We start from the raw sequence: 18,265 nt of genomic DNA on the forward strand, positions 1-18,265 counted from the left end.
AGAAATTTTACAAAACAAAGTTTTAATATAGTTCTTTATCATTCATTTAGCAGTCAAATTTATAACTGCAACAAGATGATTAATTTAATACTAGCCCATCATGCATTTACCCATCCACTCAGCTTTAAGAGCTGTTCAGATTAAAAGTGGCAGCTCAGCAGTGAGTCAGTGTCATGGATGGAGGACCTGTTAATATTTTTTTCTAGTTTATATTTCCATCTCGTTATGCCGCTGGTTTAGATTATTTATTTATTTTTTTCTTATAGAACTTATTTGTAAATAGAGCAGTCACTGTCTGTGTCTACACCGGACGCCAGAGTTGTCATCTGTGTCCCACAGCGAAAAGTGTGTCTAAAGTTGATGACATCACACTATACTGTCAAATCATCTGAATGCAGTGTCAGAACATTTAATCATAAACAGAACGAGCATCAGTTCACTGATGGGTATTGTGTCCAGTGTATCCATCACTGTGTTCTGCTGTATTTGGTTCGATCGTTCCACTCCAGACCGGTGTAGACCTGGCATGCGTTTTTTATTTTTATTTTTATTTTTTTTTACAGCCCTGATTGTTTTAACGTTTTTATTAAATATCTGTATTGACTGCATGGTCATATTATCGAATTATTTACTGCCATGCGACCTACAAAAGTAAAGCTTGGCGAATCGATGAACGAGCATTGCTGCAGGTAGATTTTTGGCGGATGTTCGTTTCATCAGGTTAAACATCTCTCTCACTCGCAGCAGAGTCTGTGAGCAGCAACAACTTCCCCTCCGCGCGAACTGATACCAGAAACACGCTCCGCCTTCACTCCGTGAATAAAGTATTTCAGTATGTTTGAAATGTTATGTTCATAACAAAGTTTCAAAGTGGCTTAAGCTATGTGAAAACGTTTTCCCTATATCACATGCCAAACTAATAACATTGTAAGCATTAGCTACATCTTTAATTGCTGCTTTCTGCTGTGAAAATTTTGTTTGTGATGAAAATAACATCTTTGTCAGTTATTTTATCTAAACAGATCGATTAACTTCTTCAAGATTTCAAAATCAGATAGCATGCAGATAATGTAGCACTGTAAGCAGTGTTGTACCTGAACGCGTTCATTGAACGATAGTTCATGAACTCGTTCATATTTTGGGCGAACGTGAACTGAACGTGCTGAATTAATGCCCGATGAACGTTACTGTCAACTCGTTCATTCTGGTGTCTGTGAAGGGCACGCTCTCTCAGGTTAACTTCATTCAATAGGGTGCCAGATTTCTATAGAGCCTTCCAGACGAAAAACCGGCTAAAACACACTGTAAACGGGTCTTAATATGTAGCGGAAAAACACCCAATCTGGCAACACCGTCTGCCGCATGCGTGACGCGTCATCAAAAAAAAAAAAAAAAAAAAAGGCATCGAGGCGACAGCAGCATGTAGAAAGAAGGCGTATGATCATTTAAAAGAATTTTATGATGTTTATGATAGACAAGGTCGGTGAGAATGGGAGACAAAGCATTAAAGCAACAAGGGGGAAGTGCTGTACCCTCAATGCTAATGTAAACCCTGGTTGGATAAGGATTCAAAATTGGATATGAAGATGAAATCTGATGCATAGTTTCATTGTTAAAACTGATAAAATAATTGCTGTCTGTGATTCTATATGGGCTGTTGCAATAATTTTGAAATATAATAGCTCGCAGCAACATATGGAAAAAAAGAACTATGAACTAGTTCATTTTTGGAACTGTGTGAACTTAGTTCAAAATTTTGTGGTTTGAACTATGAACTGAACTAGTTCATTTTAAAATTTATGAATTGAACTTTGAAGTAGTTCATGTAGAAAGTGAACTTTCCCAACACTGACTGTAAGATTACATTTGTTTGAACGCATTATTGCGAAAGAGATTGAGTATGAATCTGTTTAAATCATGCTTTAACCCGAAAATAATCAGTATAAGAAACAGACTAACTCTTAACATCCCGCTCGACTCTTGCAGTCAACCTTCTGATCAAGCTAAATATGTTGGCTATTGGCATGAATTTTACTCGTGATAAGAAGCTCATATTCAAGTGTTTGTGCAAAAATTATTAATGTGCATTAATGACAGGGAGGCGCCGTCTCATCACTTTAATTTTTCATGATAATGATAATTTTTTAATTAACATTATATCATGGTGTCTCACATAGGTAAATTAAAAATATATCTACAGAAAGCTTGAAATGTTTTTAAATGAAAAGGAATAGTGTAATGTGTGAATGTTGCATTTCTCTCGTCAGAGAGAGCCAGCACTGTGAATATAACCAAAACAACAGTCCTATATAAACCGGTTCAGCAAGTGAAAGCCTCATGACACTATCCATATGAAAGAACAATTCACACCTTTATCTCGACCCCACAAGCCATGAATAACTATCCAAAACCCAACCCCCTCCAGCTGAACGGAATTCGGTCTGTGTTTTGGCTCTGAGGAACGGTGTGTTACTGAAACATGCCTGCACTCAGCAGCACTACTATTTGTATTCATAATTTTCTCGCAGCCCATATTATTATTTTCACAAGACCGTAATGATAATAACAAATCATCAATTAATAATTCGTCATTATTTTACGAAAATCATTGTTATTTGTGATCGTGGATGTTTGCGGGAGGCTTTAAGACCAAGTGGAGTCCTCTGTTCCCGCCTCACAGCGCGCGGGTCTCCGAGGCTTCACTGTCTGCGGTTTGACTTTACTGAATCAGATTGAGGCGAACTTATTGATCATGAGCCCAACATTTAGCAAGGCAGGAAAAGTCTAACGGAAGGAAGACGTATATCATTGAGCTTATGCTGTTAAAGAGAGAGAGAAGTCTAGGACTATTCTTAAACTTGGAGCTCATTATATTGAAGTACATATCCAAACACCAGAAAAGTTATGCATTTTATGAATAATGAAATGTTATGAAAATTATGAATTTTATTTATTCACATGCTGTATGGTTGAAATAATATTTTAGTTCACAACTTTAAGTTCCGTTGTTTAAAAAAAATGCTTTATTGGCTAATGTTTCATAAACCTTCAGTTGTTATGCTCTAAAATCCATGCCATTATTAATTTCACAGTATTTTTACCACCTAAATGACTAATCTTCAAAGTCACAATTCTATAATGGTCAAAATTACTCAGGCCAATGTTATTTTTTTAATGACATTATTGTATTATTATTATTATTATATGAATAATTGTAGCTTACATAAATAGGTAAAGCAAAATAAATATTCGGATTGTCTCTTATTTTCCCCCTTGTTTTCCTAAAGAATAAAGACGTATTTTTTACAAGAATAAACATGGTAACATTATTAATAAAAATAATTTAAGCAATTAAAACCTTTTTTTAAAACTTGAAATTAAATACTATTAAACTAACTTTAAATTCTCAAGGAGTTTATAGGTAAAAAAAGTTCTAAATGAACTTCGTCCCCTTGGAATTATAAGGTTCTATCTGCGTTCTGAGCAGTTTTGAGATATTGAGCTTCAAAGATTTTGCATTACATATAGGAAAATGTATATGGGGAACAAGTTTCTTTCAAACATGAAAATAACAGGGACCCTAAATGTATTCTAAATATACAATATCAAAATCCTATCGAATTTGTAAATGGGGATTTCTGGAATGAGTCAAATGCAGATAGAACCTTCTAATTCTAAAAAAACACTTTTCACTTAGAATTATAAGGTTCTATCTGCCAAAACATTATTTGAACATTGAATATAAACTTAATGTTGTAACAATGTCTCAAAATGTGTTAGAAAGAAAAATTTTATCCATTCTATGACATTTATTTTATATTTTTAGCACTTTCATGTATTTAGGACATTTCAAATTAAGCAAGGTAGGTCTAAATATTTTGTTGAGTGCAGATGTTAATTTTAGTAACAATTTGGTGGGTAATTAAACACATTATTGCAGAAATTGTTACTTTAATCCTTCTTTTGTTTAGACAGAAAGAAGCTACAGTAATATATCTGAGCAGGACTTTATTCCACCTAAAGTGGGCCAGGTAAAATGGCTTTCTCTCTAGACATCAGTATGGCTGAAATAACATGCTAATGTTTATTGTTATAATTAAGACCCAATCAATTAAATTGTTGACTATTTGAACTTTAAGGCTTAATATTGACATTTTAAGACTTTAAAAACTGCAACAAAAAAAAAAGAAAAAAGACACGTTTCAGCAAATTAATTCATAAAGTTTAATAATCATTGAAAAATGATTCACTGACTATATATAAATCACAAAAAAATGTCAGACTCATTTTTTAAAACACATAACTATTATACTCTCTGTGACTCATTTTTTTCAAACACAGACTTTATCTGAGACACTTCTTCCGTTTCTTCTTTTCTGAGTAGACCCCAGGTCCTTAATTTGTAAACTGGTAGGTGCAGTCACTGGTTCCCCACTGGTTTGTCTGGTAAGACCCTAGGCCCTGCTTGCATCTACCTTGTCACCTGCCTGGAGAAAAAAAAATACATGTGAAAAAATTCATATTTAAAAACAATATTTATATTATATATATTTAGCATGGTATCCCATTGAGTAGCTACACAGTCTACAATCATTCTTAAATCGTTTTAATACTGAGGTAACTGCCTTAACGATCTTTCACTTGTTCACATAACGATCATAACTTACTGTAAACTAACTATTTTGAATAGGATAGGTTCGTTCGTTTTTTTTTTTTTTTTCTTCTTCTTTTTTAATCTTAGTGCTTGCCTCATAATATCAGGAACTATAAAGCTAGTGCTGCTGGCTAGTGTGGTGTCTAACTATGAAAACAATCTTCTCAGCAACACCTAAAAAATAAAGAGTGAACTTGCCTGGAATTCGAGCTGCGGTCCTTGACAAGATCGTCAATAAAATTGTAGATCTTTAGGTTTCTTAAAAACTTTGTTTCGTTCCATAATCCTCACACTGCGATCTAAAGCCGGTGACACGACATATAAAGTTGATCCTGATTGGTCCTCTTCTGTGCATTCGAAGTGCTGACTGGCTCACGCAGATAGAACCTTATAGAGCCAAGTTAGAGTTCGTCTTTGTAGATATAACCTTTTTGTTTTTTCAATAAAAAGTCCCAAAATGTACACAACTTCAAAAAAAACATCACATAATGTAAATAAGTTGTCACAGAATAAGAATATGTGAATAACTCAATTTTGACAAAAATGTCAGATAGAACCTTATAATTCCAAGGGGACGACTTGTGTTAACAATATAATTAGAACTAACAATATAATTCAATTTTTTAAAATGAACAATTCCTGTATAAAATGGGACAGCAACCTAGTGGTTCTCAACCTTTTTTTCCAGCGAGCCGCACTATGGTCTAAGTGCAAGTCTATGCATATAATTTACATATTACGTCAGCAATACAAACCAACCTGATTTATAATATTATAGCCTAACTATTATGATATATAATCTATTACATTCATTGAAATAAACAATTCTACTCCCCATAAATAAAACATGATGCTGTCGGGAGCTGACCAATTTTGTGAGATTCAGCTTGAAAGGAGTAGCGATTGTAACGCCTGTGTTATACTTTCCGCATGAGCAATCCAGACGCAGACACGGCCAGCGCGGACGCAGACTTCTTCAACTTATACTTCTGAATGAGCAGGCTGATGGCCAGCTCTGCAATTGCCCAGAATTATTGCACATCTCACTGTCTTTATATTCTTTTACTGACGGATTGCACAGGTTCGAGTAGCAATGAGCTCTTCACTCTGCCTGGCTGCACATGTGCAATTTTGCTTTTGAAGCCAACTGACCAGGCGCACCTGTCCGCCCGGTCGTCTGCTAGAGTCTCTGCACACACTCTCCAACGACGATTTTTACTTCACGCCTACTGTACCTAGCGGTCCATAGCGGACTCGCGGACGCAGAAAGTTTGACAGAGGGTTTAAGATGCAGGCTTGCATGACCTGAAGCGCAACATTTCAGAAAATGTGCGTTCACAAATGTAGCCTATTTTGACCCAAATATGGAAAGCACTATTTAATTTAATAATATGAGGTTCTCTCTTGAGATATTTGCCACATTTCTTCAATTAAAGATTGTTACATAGTGTATGGTGTTTCCATTTATCTGAACTTCTTCAAGTGAGTTGCAGGGCAAAAAAAAAAAAAAAAAAAACGAAAATCCAGCACTTCTCCTTCAATAATGATACTGTGACTGTTGACAGTTTGTACATGTTCATTCGCTGGCATTTTTTGAATTTCTTTTTTTTCTCCCTTAAAAAACAAATGTGTCCATTCTGATGCGCAATTTTACCTTAAAGGCAATTTACCTAATGGCTGTTGATGACTATTTGAATTGAATTCTGCCAAAGTGCGCGCTTGTATGTGTTCGTTAAATGCTTATGCCAGTGCTCATGTCTGAAAATAATATATGAAGAAGAAAAAAAACACTTAAAAACATTAGGATATAGCTTATATTTCATTAGTAGCATAATTTTTTTTTAATTGATGTAAACAATAAAATGTTACAAACTGATTATGTTCTTTTTTTTTGTTTTGTTTTTTTCTGCATGTTGTGCAGACTGCATTAGAGTTTGTGACGGGCCGTGGGTTGAGAACCACTGCTTTACATCAAACATTTTTAAATCATCCACAGCTGAGCTTTGCGGGAGGCTGATCTGCGCCAGATCACGTGAAGTGAATGTAATGAACAAAGTCGTTTTCAGATGCAATGAAAGAAAGAAAAAAAAAAAAAACATGGATTACCTAGATTAGTGCCAGGCTCTGTTCTGAAGTAAAATAATTATAATTAGTACTGTTAACCAAGAGTAACACATTTTAACGGATTAATCGCCTATTTTCATTTGCTGAATGTTTTCTTTATTTTTTTATTTTTTAAACACGCTAAAAAATAAATTAAGTTTGTCAGAGGAAAAAAATATATGAGTCGTGTATAGGTTTCATTTGAACGGATCAATCACCTATTTTCGTTTGCTGCATGTTTATTTATTTTTTTAAACACGCTAAAAAATAAATCAGAGTTTGTGAGAGGAATTTAATAGGCTATAGGCTCAATCGGGAGAAATCAAACGTTTCCATATTTGTGATGTTGCCCATTTGAAGCTTAACTAGGCTATTATTCATGAGGTAAATAGGCTGTGTGCGTTTCAGTATTGATGAAAAAAAAAACATAATTAACAATATGTCAAAGTGCTCACGCCGAATGTCTGGTGAACGACTTCTGTTTCCATTATGTGCGCGAGGCACCAGCACGATCAGCTGAAACAAATAATACTTAATTTTTGGTCACACATAAGGCATAATTCAAAAATGCTGGTAGTTTGAAAAATCAAGAATAATAACAGAGTTAATACTAATTATTGCTTAATGCTGGACCGTTCCCATTTCGCTCTGCATATGGAACCTGAAGATTTTTTTAAACCAAGAATGAATCGAAATGAAAATGAAATTAAAACATTTGTCTAGCATTTGTTTAGCTTATATATATATATATATATATATATATATATATATATATATATATATATATATATATATATATATATATATATATATATATATATATATATATATATATATATATATATAGGCCTTATATTTATTTACTGTTTAATAAAAATAGCATGCATATGATCCTTTGTGTTAAGGTCTTCTTTTAATTTTTGTTTAGTAGACTGTAGTCTAAGTCTATCCTACATTTTAAAAATTAACAAATTTTTTTAAATGTTACAATGTTATATCATAATGTTATTGTTGTTTTACTTCCTTCTTTTATCTCATTTTACAATTAATTACATTCATTTCGCAAGGCGTCCCTTTGCGCCACCTGGCGGTAGTTTCGCGAATGAATTTCAGTTACCACCGCGGTACTGCCGCGGCGGTAAGCCCCAGAAAGGCTGGCCACCTACTGTAAATGAACACCCGCCTTTGAAAGTATGAATTGTGCTGTGCATGGTCAGCTGGGCCAGTGTGTGTTTTGATTGGGACCATTCAGCACCTGGTCGGGAAATGTTGTGCCCCTTACCATAGCCACCTACAAGCTTCAGTGTAAAAATTGTCAAAATCAAATCAATTTGAGTGCAATTTAAACCCGGCTGATTGTAACCACTTTAAGCTCGCCTTGGGAAAGCTAACGTGTCTCCGACAGTGATAATACTCATTGCCTTCTTTAGTGTAGCTCAACCAGGTCTCATCCCATTTGTTGATATCTGTGATATCACAAGTCCCGAAAATATGCGTTGTAGTCCAAATGAGTCGTTCGATGTAGTTTTTGAAAAGTGATTTCTGTTAAATAAAAAATCTCCTTTTGAACTGGACTTTGAGCTTTGTAACACTGCAGAACTTTTTTATGCTCAAACAGCAACATTACAGACTAACTAAAGTTGAAAAAGTGAAAAAGCATAATAGGACCCCTTTAATGGATCTTTTTTTTTGCTCATCCAACAAAAAAAAAAAATGACCCAATCTGTGACTCAAAATCTGTAATATTATCCAAACCATGAATTTGTTATTTGAAGGAAAAAATGCAAACAACTTCTGATCATCGGATTTTTCACAGTGTTCGGATTTTGAAATTCTGTGAGCCCTGAACCAATTTATAAAATTTAGGTCATTCTCTTCTCGCTAACTAAGGATTAGTCAGTTATTAAGAGGGTAGCCCTACAAATTTGTATGGTATATGCATTACCACAATTCTAGGAGGCATTGTAGAGAAACGCTCATGTCTTAGCTTCATCCTGGATCTACAACACATGGACGAATACATGGATGAAAAATAATAAGAATAATCCTAATTCCTAGAATAATCCCTAGGGGCTAGTGCCCTATGTATTGTCTATGCAAATACTGTCAATGAACTGCATTTTTAGCCTTTTTTTTTTACACATTATTTTACTTACAAATATATGTGATCACTGAAATGTTCAGATGGCCCTTACTTAAAATCAAGTATGCTAAATGGTAGAATTCTGGTGTTTCAAGACTTAAAAAAAGCAAATACATTGTTTTGGGTTCAGCATCACTGAAGGTGGTCCATCTTAACACAATAAATTATAGTCATTTTCAAAATTAAATAAATACAATTTGATGGCAAGTGTTTGGAGACTAGGTTCCCCAATACCTGTAAGAAGAAGAGACGCTGTGTTATCTCTTGAACCAGCTCTTCAGAAACATCTTCTGGAAAAAACTTTGCCCGGAACTTGAACTGCAGAGGGTTTTCCTTTCTAACATCCTGCTGAGTCACCTGCCAAGTTTTCACAGAAACATATAAAATAATATTCGCGCTGTTGATTTAGAAAATTTGGCAAACACTTTTATCCAAAACGCTGACACTGCATGCAAGGTACACATCTCAGTCCATACTTTTTCCGAGAAATGAGAGTTGAACCCACGTCCTTGGCATTGCTAGCACCACCATCTACTGTTTGAGCTAATAGAATGCCATATAAGAACTAAATCAAGTATTCAAGCTATTACTTCAACTACTTCCGTAATGCCTCTATGGGTTTTGAACTTGGTAGTTGCACTGCTGTCAATGGAAGGTCAGAAAGCTTTATTTATTTATTTATTTTTTTTTTTAAGTTTTTGCAAGTTTCCATAGAACTGTTTCTACCACACCTACAGAGTGCATGCATTCATTACGTGAAGTCTAGACTAGTGAGCGCGTTTAAAGTGAGTTCTTTCACTGTACTTTCACTACATTTAAAATGAGCACAAAAATTGAAGACATGGGGCAGAAATGTATATAGACCATTTATACCACTTCAACGTTTTACTTCTCTGAGCAACATGACGGTGATTCGTTCCTAAATGAATCAGCTGTTAAAATTATTTGGTTCAATTGCAATGACTCACTTTTTAACAGTGACTTGCTGCAACCTGATGGTGGTTTTAATTTCACATTTCAAGTATCTTTTATTATTTAAATAATTTCAAATATCGGTATTTAATGTTTTATATTTCAAAATATGATTTATGCATTTGTAATTGCAGGTTAAAGGCATTCATTTCTTGCATTAAACAGTGTGTATATGCATCTAAATGCCACTTTAGGTGTGTCTTCTGTTTTCTCTGCATTGCAAAGATTTTGTTGATGCTGATTTTATTTGATTGGTAACGGCCCAAAAGTATTATTATTTTAATTCACTAATTCACATAAAATGTAAAGAACAGTTTAAATTTATTGGAAAATATTAATTTCTGTCAATGTGAACTGACCACCACACAGAATATGAAGAAAATAATAAACTTTACGACAGTCCTTAACCTGTTAACTGTCACCCGTCCGCTCTGTGGGATGCCTTAATTTACTTCACTATATTACAATTAAGTCTGATCTAATCTTGACAAACTATATATCGTTGGAAAGGTCTAAGACTCCCAAATATATATTTTATCAATGTTTTTTGTTAAAAATTATGTAGGAAAAGTAATAGATTAATTTATGACAAGAGTGCACCCTCAAAAATCTACATTATTACAGGAATTTTGACCTTTGTTAAAAAAACAAGAAGACTTTGTTGCCTTTTTCTCCATCACATTTTAGAAATCATGAGAAATTTTATATCAACTGAAAACTTAAAATCTCAAAATTCATCCTTTAAAACTCATTTTAAAATCAGACATTGCATTACCATGTAAATGGTACATCAATATCATGTTACAAAATGTTTTCATTCATGAATAATAAAAATTTAAGTTTGGATCATGCACTACAAAGTCAATGTTAAAAAATATGAGTGACAGTTAAGGGGTTAAGGTTCCAGAACAATAACATGCTGCAAAATATAGTCTAATTATTGTTATTGATAAAATCCCAGAAAACATTTAGATATTTTGTCAATATCGCAGACCCTTACTAGAAAGAGACATGGAAAAGTGGGAGGGAAAGCCTTACCTTTTTATTCAGCTTCAGCCATGTTGTGTAGCCTTTACTGTCCACGTACTGCAGACCGAAAAACCAGACCTCTCGCAGACCTACTGTCTTCACCACCTGCAGGATGACCATGAACCAATTAATCTTTCAAAAATGAACATAAATGTGAAAAGAGCTGAAATATATATATATATATATAAAACATCGAAGTTACCATTTCTGAATGAAACTATACAATATTAAAGACATGCTAAATTATATACGAGTTCTTCAAAATGAAGATAAATAAGAATAAAACAATGAACACATAAGAACCATATGCTGTTCTAGTCAAGTCAAGTCACCTTTATTTATATAGCGCTTTAAACAAAATACATTGCGTCAAAGCAACTGAACAACATTCATTATGAAAATAGTGTGTCAATAATGCAAATTTACAGTTAAAGACAGTTCATCATCGAATTCAGTGATGTCTTCACTGTTCAGTCTAAATAGTGTCTGTGCATTTATTTGCAATCAAGTCAATGATATCGCTGTAGATGAAGTGACCCCCGACTAAGCAAGTCAGAGGCGACGGAGGCAGAGAGCCGAAACCCAATCGGTGACAGAATGGAGAAAAAAACCTTGGGAGAAACCAGGCTTAGTTTGGGGGCAAGTTCTCCTCTGACCAGACCCGGCGTCAAGACCACATCCGCGATGATCTCAACCCACCCCACCCCCAAACCTGGCACATGAGAACATACAAATGAAATTAGGCCTAAATAAGTACAATGAAATATAAAATGTGATGTGTAATTTCAATAAAAAGTTTAAAAACAAAACGTTACTCATTTTAAATTGAATCAAGTCACAGAGTGGTTGGAATACTCTGTGGAAGCAGCTGCTGAATTTTGTTTTCCATGCAGTAAATACTTAATATCTCCATCAGACAACGCTTTTACTGTAAGGGGCTTCAGTGATTGGAAACATGCTGTAGAGGCGGGACATTTTATTTATTTAGCTATATTATAGAATGCATAATTTGTTTATAACGTCATCTTATTTTAATCGTGACTTTTAAAAAAAAATGTTTGCGTAAAGTTTGAACTGATCTCGAATGTGCATCGGGCCAGTGAAAAATCATAATACATTTTCTTCTTTGCAAATAGTGATGATGATTAGTAGTACTAATTACTTTGTTTTATAGGCTAAATTAAAATACGTCGATACCAAACGCCCACTGACACTCACGCTATGTGCCCACCCGGGTAGAAGGGATAGCCCCCTCTGTTAAAATATTCTGGCGCTGGGACTGGACCAGACGAAACCAGCAGTTCAATTCCAGGCTGCAGCAAATCAGATTGTGCAGAAGAATCATCTGTTTCTTGTGGTCATGTGCTGGTGGTCGTCTGAGATAAGGCCTTTACAGGGGATCTGTCCTGGTCTCCGCTGTCTTTCAGGGATGTAGAGGTCCTTTCTAGGTGCTGATCCACCATCTGGGTGACTGCAGTGACCCTCTGATCTGGATACAGACTGGATCTGGTGGCTACGGTGACCTCGGAATAAGAGAGAAAAAGACAAATATTAGCGTAGATGCCATTCTTCTGATGATGTAGCAAGTACATCGGGTGTTATGGGAAGTGTTCCTGGTTCCGGTTTACCTAATTAATGCAGCCTAAAAATCCTTTAACGGATTTGGATATCAAAAACATTAGTATGTTATGTGTAAGCCAGGTTAAAGAGATGGGTCTTTAATCTAGATTTAAACTGCAAGAGTGTGTCTGCCTCCCGAACAATGTTAGGTAGGTTATTCCAGAGTTTAGGCACCAAATAGGAAAAGGATCTCCCGCCCCCACTTTTGAGAACGTAGCGGACTTGGAGGATTATAAATGTAAAAGGAGCTCATTCAAATACTGAGGTGCTAAACCATTCAGGGCTTTATAAGTAATAAGTAATAATATTTTAAAAGCTATATGATGTTTGATAGGGAGCCAGTGCAGTGTTGACAGGACCGGGCTAATATGGTCATACTTGCTGGTTCTAGTAAGAACTCTTGCTGTTGCATTTTGGACTAGCTGTAATTTGTTTACTAAGCGTGCAGAACAACCACCCGATAAAGCATAACAATAATCTAACCTTGAGGTCATAAATGCATGGATTAAAATTTCTGCATTTGACATTGAGAGCATAGGCCGTAATTAAGATATATTCTTGAGATGGAAAAATGCAGTTTTACAAATGCTAGAAACTTGGCTTTTTAAGGAAAGAGTGTGATCAAATAGCACACCTAGGTTCCTAACTGATGACGAAGAATTGACAGAGCAGCCTTTAAGACTTAGACAGTGTTCTAGGTTATTATATGCAGAGTTTAGATGAGGTACTTTCCTGCCAAGCAATACAAAATGCCCTTAGTTTTGTGTTCCTCCAGCTGCGCTCCATTTTTCAGGCTGCTCTCTTTAGGGTGCGAGTATGCTCATTATACCATGGTGTCATACTGGTTTCCTTGACCTTCCTTAAGCGTAAAGGAGCAACTTTATTTAAAATGCTAGAAAAGAGAGAGTCCATAGTTTCTGTTACATCATCAAGTTTTTCTGAGGTTTTGGTTATGCTAAGGAATTCGGATACATCAGGAAAATAACTTAAAAAGCAGTCTTTTGTGGTAGAAGTGATGGTTCTTAAATACTTGTGACAAGAAGTAGAATTTATAATTTTGGCTATATGAAGTTTGCACAAAACTAAATGATGATCTGAGATATCATAACTTGGCTGCATAATTTCAACACTATCAACATCAATTCCATGTGACAGTATTAAATCTAGAGTATGATAACGACAATGAGTAGGTCCTGAAACATGTGGTCTAACCCCAATAGAGTTCAGAATGTCTATAAATGCTGATCCCAATGCATTTTTTTCATTATCAACATGGGCATTAAAATCATCAAATATTAAAACTTTATCTGCAGCCAGAAATAACTTGGATGTAAAATCAACAAACTCTTTAATAAAGTTTGTATGGTGCCCTGGTTGCCTGTATACAGCCAGTACAAACATAACCAGTACAAACATAACATCAGTCGCTCTGGCTCCCGGAAAACATTTGACTATGGTGGCTGGTGTCTCTATATTCACGTTCCGTACAATAGAATCGCCAATAACTAGAGCACTTGCATCAGGTTTCTCAGTGGGTGCATCACTGAGTGGGGAGAACCTGTTTAATGTTTTGATCGGAACAGAAGAGTGATGTTTTGACCCACGACTACGCTGCCTCACTGTCACCCAGTTGACCTGCTGCAGGGGCTCTATTGCCGGAACCGAACAATGTACAGGAATCCCTGAACTAGACACATCCAAAGCCGTATCTAAAGCCATAACATTCTTACTGTCCTCAGTTAAAGTTTGGATGTGTGTCTCTAATTCTGAAATCTTCTCTGTCAGCCTAACTATTTCCCTGCATTTATCACATGTGAATTCCTCATCTGCGACCGAGATAGATCAACTTTACATGTGGCAAGAGGTACAAATAACAATAGCAGGAGAAGCTATTACTCACCGTGCTTGTTGAAATATTCTTACCACAGTTGTTTGATGAACTTGTGAAAAACTGGAGCAAGAGAGAGGAGAGGAGAAAAGAAACCAGAGAGAGGAGAGGAGAAAAGAAACCAGCGATAGGTTCGAATGAAAACGCTAATGACAAGCTAACGAGTGCTAATGCAATGCAGGTGTACTGCACTCACGGATATAAAATAAAAGTGAACATTCAAAATTAATCTGACAAGATTGATCGATAATATCAGAAATATGGTGTGAAACGCTAAATGGAACTACGATCAACTACAGCAAGGCCAGTAAGGCCAACAGGAAGCAGAGAAAACACTGTCCAACAGCAACACCCGCCTCTAAACAGGCAACAATCATTCAACACAATTATAGTGGGAAAGGTCTATTCAGAAAGCCCTGTTCACATCAGTCAATAAGGTCAGAAAGTTTTTGAGGTAATGTCTCCCCCCCCCCCTCATTATTATAAATGATATAACTAAACAAAATAATTCAAATTTTGGTGAAGCTGTGCGCTTGAAATTGTCATGGCATCATCCTATGCAATGTGGTGAATTATTCATTGCTCATAGGGTATTTTAGTAATTTAAATAGGTTATCTTAATATATTGATTAATAACATTGTTTTATAATAGCATATTACACCACCACCCACATATTTACTTCCTTCTAATTCTCGTTGTCAGTGCAGGCTTATTTAGCTTAAAACTGACCGTTATGAAAAGTGAATAGTGTAGCCTGCATAAAAAAAGCCTTGAACATAAAACAACAGGACAAAAATGTAGTTGATGACTAGACATAATAATTTCATGACTCTAGAAAGTAGAAGGACAATCGTGTTATTCAGCTGCAGACAGTTCAGTGTTGGTTCAGTTCAGCTCATTAACCTGTTAGCCAGCACCCCAACGCCCTCGTCCTGAAAGCCCCTAAACTCGCACGTGTCTGTTTACGAATAGATTAAATGAAAATTTAATCTTGACAAACAATGTATCATTATAAAGATCTAAGCCTCAAGCATCGACGATAGATCGCTGTTTTGGAAAACTTATAAAGACTGTATTTGCTACATTTGTGTAAGCAGTACACATGAAAACACGAGCAATGGAAACGCTGTACATACAAGATCCGTCATAATAACGAGTCATAAACAAATCCACAGCTGTAAATCCCGGTTTAGTTAGAAAGGTAAGGGTCCACTGAACGACATCTCATGAAGCACGTTTAGTCCAACGAAGCAAAAGTGTTGTAATATGGATCATAATTCCTTTGTTTACCTTTCAGTTCTTCAGCGACAGAATTGTTTGAGTCCGTTATGGAATAACTCCCGGTCAGAAACTGCGTCTTGGTAGTAAAAAAACGGCATGGTTTTGCAGCGTACAGTGTCACAAACAGAATGAGACAATACACCGGAAAAAAGAATGAATGAAAGATAGGCGAAAGATAGTATACTTGAATTTTGGCGCTCCCTCGTGACACGCACTGACACACCTGTGAGCTGATGGAGGCGGAACTTATAGCGATCGCCTTTTTCTTTGTTTCTTTTATTTTTCAACAGTTTTTATATATGTGAGTGTGTTTTATGTTGAATGTGAATGTATCTGCATGATTACCATCTGTTTGGGTGCAAATCAGCCCAAATCAGCTCCCTATTACTGTATGATCAAGGCTATCAAAGTGAACACATCTATGTGAATAGGGAGAGTGGATTATTTACTTCAATGGCACATTTGTGTTATTACCATCTGTGTAAGTGGCCATCAGCACATCAGCACTTCTTTGCATCGTAATTCATAGTAAATGCTGCATTTCTAGCAATCTCAGGATGTCTGTAACTGGCAAACAAAGTTAAATCTTTTTTTTTCTTGTTATTCTTACTCAAATATTCTTATTGTATTTTTCTAGTGCTCAAATAAATCACTTATATGATCTCTAAGTTTCTGTCTAGTGTTTTATAATGGAAAAAAAACTATTCCATTATATGCAGTGGTATGTTTAATGGCTAAATAGTTTGTAGAAGCCTTCAATACTGTTGGTAAATATATATATACATATATATATATATATATATATATATATATATATATATATATATATATATATATATATATATATATATATATATATATTTGGGGGGTGGGGGGGTGTAGACAGTCTCATAAAAATATTTGCAGGAGTCTCATTTTTCATGATATCTTATTCAGATTTGAAATAGAAACTCATGAGACATGTGACTTTCAACCCATTGCTTTTCTAGATTGCTCCAGTATCCAGATATTTTTGAGCATTATCAAATCTGGTTGATAAAAAGTAAAGCCCAAAAGGTTTTCTTTCCAAAGACACCAAAATTATGTTTGTAACACACTGTAGAAAAGTAGGAAACTGTTACAATTAAAAGTTCGGTAGAGCACTTTCAGCTGCGAGTCCCATAATGGGGGGTGCTGGCTAACAGGTTAAGTGTTGTGAAGCTCTGAAATTTAAGGGGAATAAATATTTTTGTATTTCAAATAGTGCTGTTAAAAATAGTGCATTAACACAGGTGACTACAATTTACATTTTAACTCATTAAAAATATTTAATGCAATTAAGGCAGGGGAAGAGCTAGACTTGCCCACCCTACTCACAACTGCTGCTTCTGTCACTCTTGATGAAGTGCATATAATTAGACACAGAATGCATTACGACCACATCAAATGGGAGACATTTCAGACGTGCTCTTCACTTCAGCGCTAGACGTAAGTCAAATGAATGTGGAAACCATATTGTGCTCTTCAATTGCACACACAAAGGTGCCGGTGCACGTTGTAGCATGTATAAAATCAAATCAAATTGCGAATGAAACTACAAGCATGCAATGTCATGGTCAGTTAAGTCATGAAGCTACCAAAAAGGCGATTAAAACTGCCAAATAAATGTGCATGCATGTAATAGATTTTAAATGAGTCACATTTAAGAACGTGTCTCTGAAATGGTTTTCCAAACTGTCCTGGAGCAGCCCAGCACTGTCTCACTCATCTAACACAACCGATCTAACTCATAGGGTTGGGTGATATGAGCAAAAATGTATATGTTTTGGCTGAATCGCTATATACGGTATATACTGCATCTCAGTATCTTGTACTTTTTTTGTGTGTGTGTGTGAAAAAAAATTATATATATATATATATATATATATATATATATATATATATATATATATATATATATATATATATATATATATATATACTTGCAAGTGCAGTTAAACAGTTTATTAGGAACAATCAAAGCTGACTTTCAAAGCTGAATTTTTTGCATCATTACTCCAGTCACACAATCCTTCAGAAATCCTTTTAACAATCAGATTTTCTACACACACAAAAAAAACCATTTATTGTTACTATTATCATTATTATTATTATTAATGTTGAAAAGAGCTGAGAATATTTTTTCCGTTTTTTTTGGGGTGGGGGTGGGGGGGGTTGTGTGGGATTGAAAGAAAAGCATTGAACAATATCGAGCTGAAAAAACAACAACAGCTTTTCAGTAGGGGTGTGCATGGATAGTCGAACATTAGAATATTCGTTCTGCTCTGATTATTGGATAAATAAAAAACAAGATCACAATAAAACCTAATTTGGTCACTTTCTGTGATTTTCCATGGCATATTTGAAGATGTATGCAAGCAAAAAAATTATGAATGAATGAATGAGGGGGGCCGTTCACATATCGCGCCTAAAAACGCGTGGAAAACGCTAGGCGCTTTTCTCCTTCTTTCCAAAGCGCTCCAGCAGAAGCGCTCCTGAGGCGTCTACGCTGAAATTTCAGCAAAGGATAAATGGATTTGCAGCACAAAAAAATCG

General features: G+C 35.3%; 1 protein-coding gene across 5 annotated transcripts in view; it reads right to left on the reverse strand.

The window, feature by feature from the left end:
- LOC127949647 (radixin) overlaps positions 1 to 18,265 on the reverse strand; it is a 233,372-nt gene that overhangs the window by 103,356 nt on the left and 111,751 nt on the right. For all 5 annotated transcript variants that reach the window (XR_008152403.1, XM_052547087.1, XM_052547089.1 and 2 more), the window contains 2 exons: positions 10,911 to 11,006; positions 9,135 to 9,257 (listed from right to left, as the gene is read on the reverse strand). Coding sequence is in view for 4 of the 5 variants with exons in the window: in XM_052547087.1 (XP_052403047.1) it covers positions 9,135 to 9,257; positions 10,911 to 11,006 (219 nt within the window). In the remaining variant the exon portion in view is untranslated. The remainder of the gene's footprint in view (positions 1 to 9,134; positions 9,258 to 10,910; positions 11,007 to 18,265) is intronic.

Source organism: Carassius gibelio, chromosome B1 (assembly GCF_023724105.1).
Source record: "Carassius gibelio isolate Cgi1373 ecotype wild population from Czech Republic chromosome B1, carGib1.2-hapl.c, whole genome shotgun sequence".
Taxonomy (NCBI): Eukaryota; Metazoa; Chordata; class Actinopteri; order Cypriniformes; family Cyprinidae; genus Carassius; species Carassius gibelio.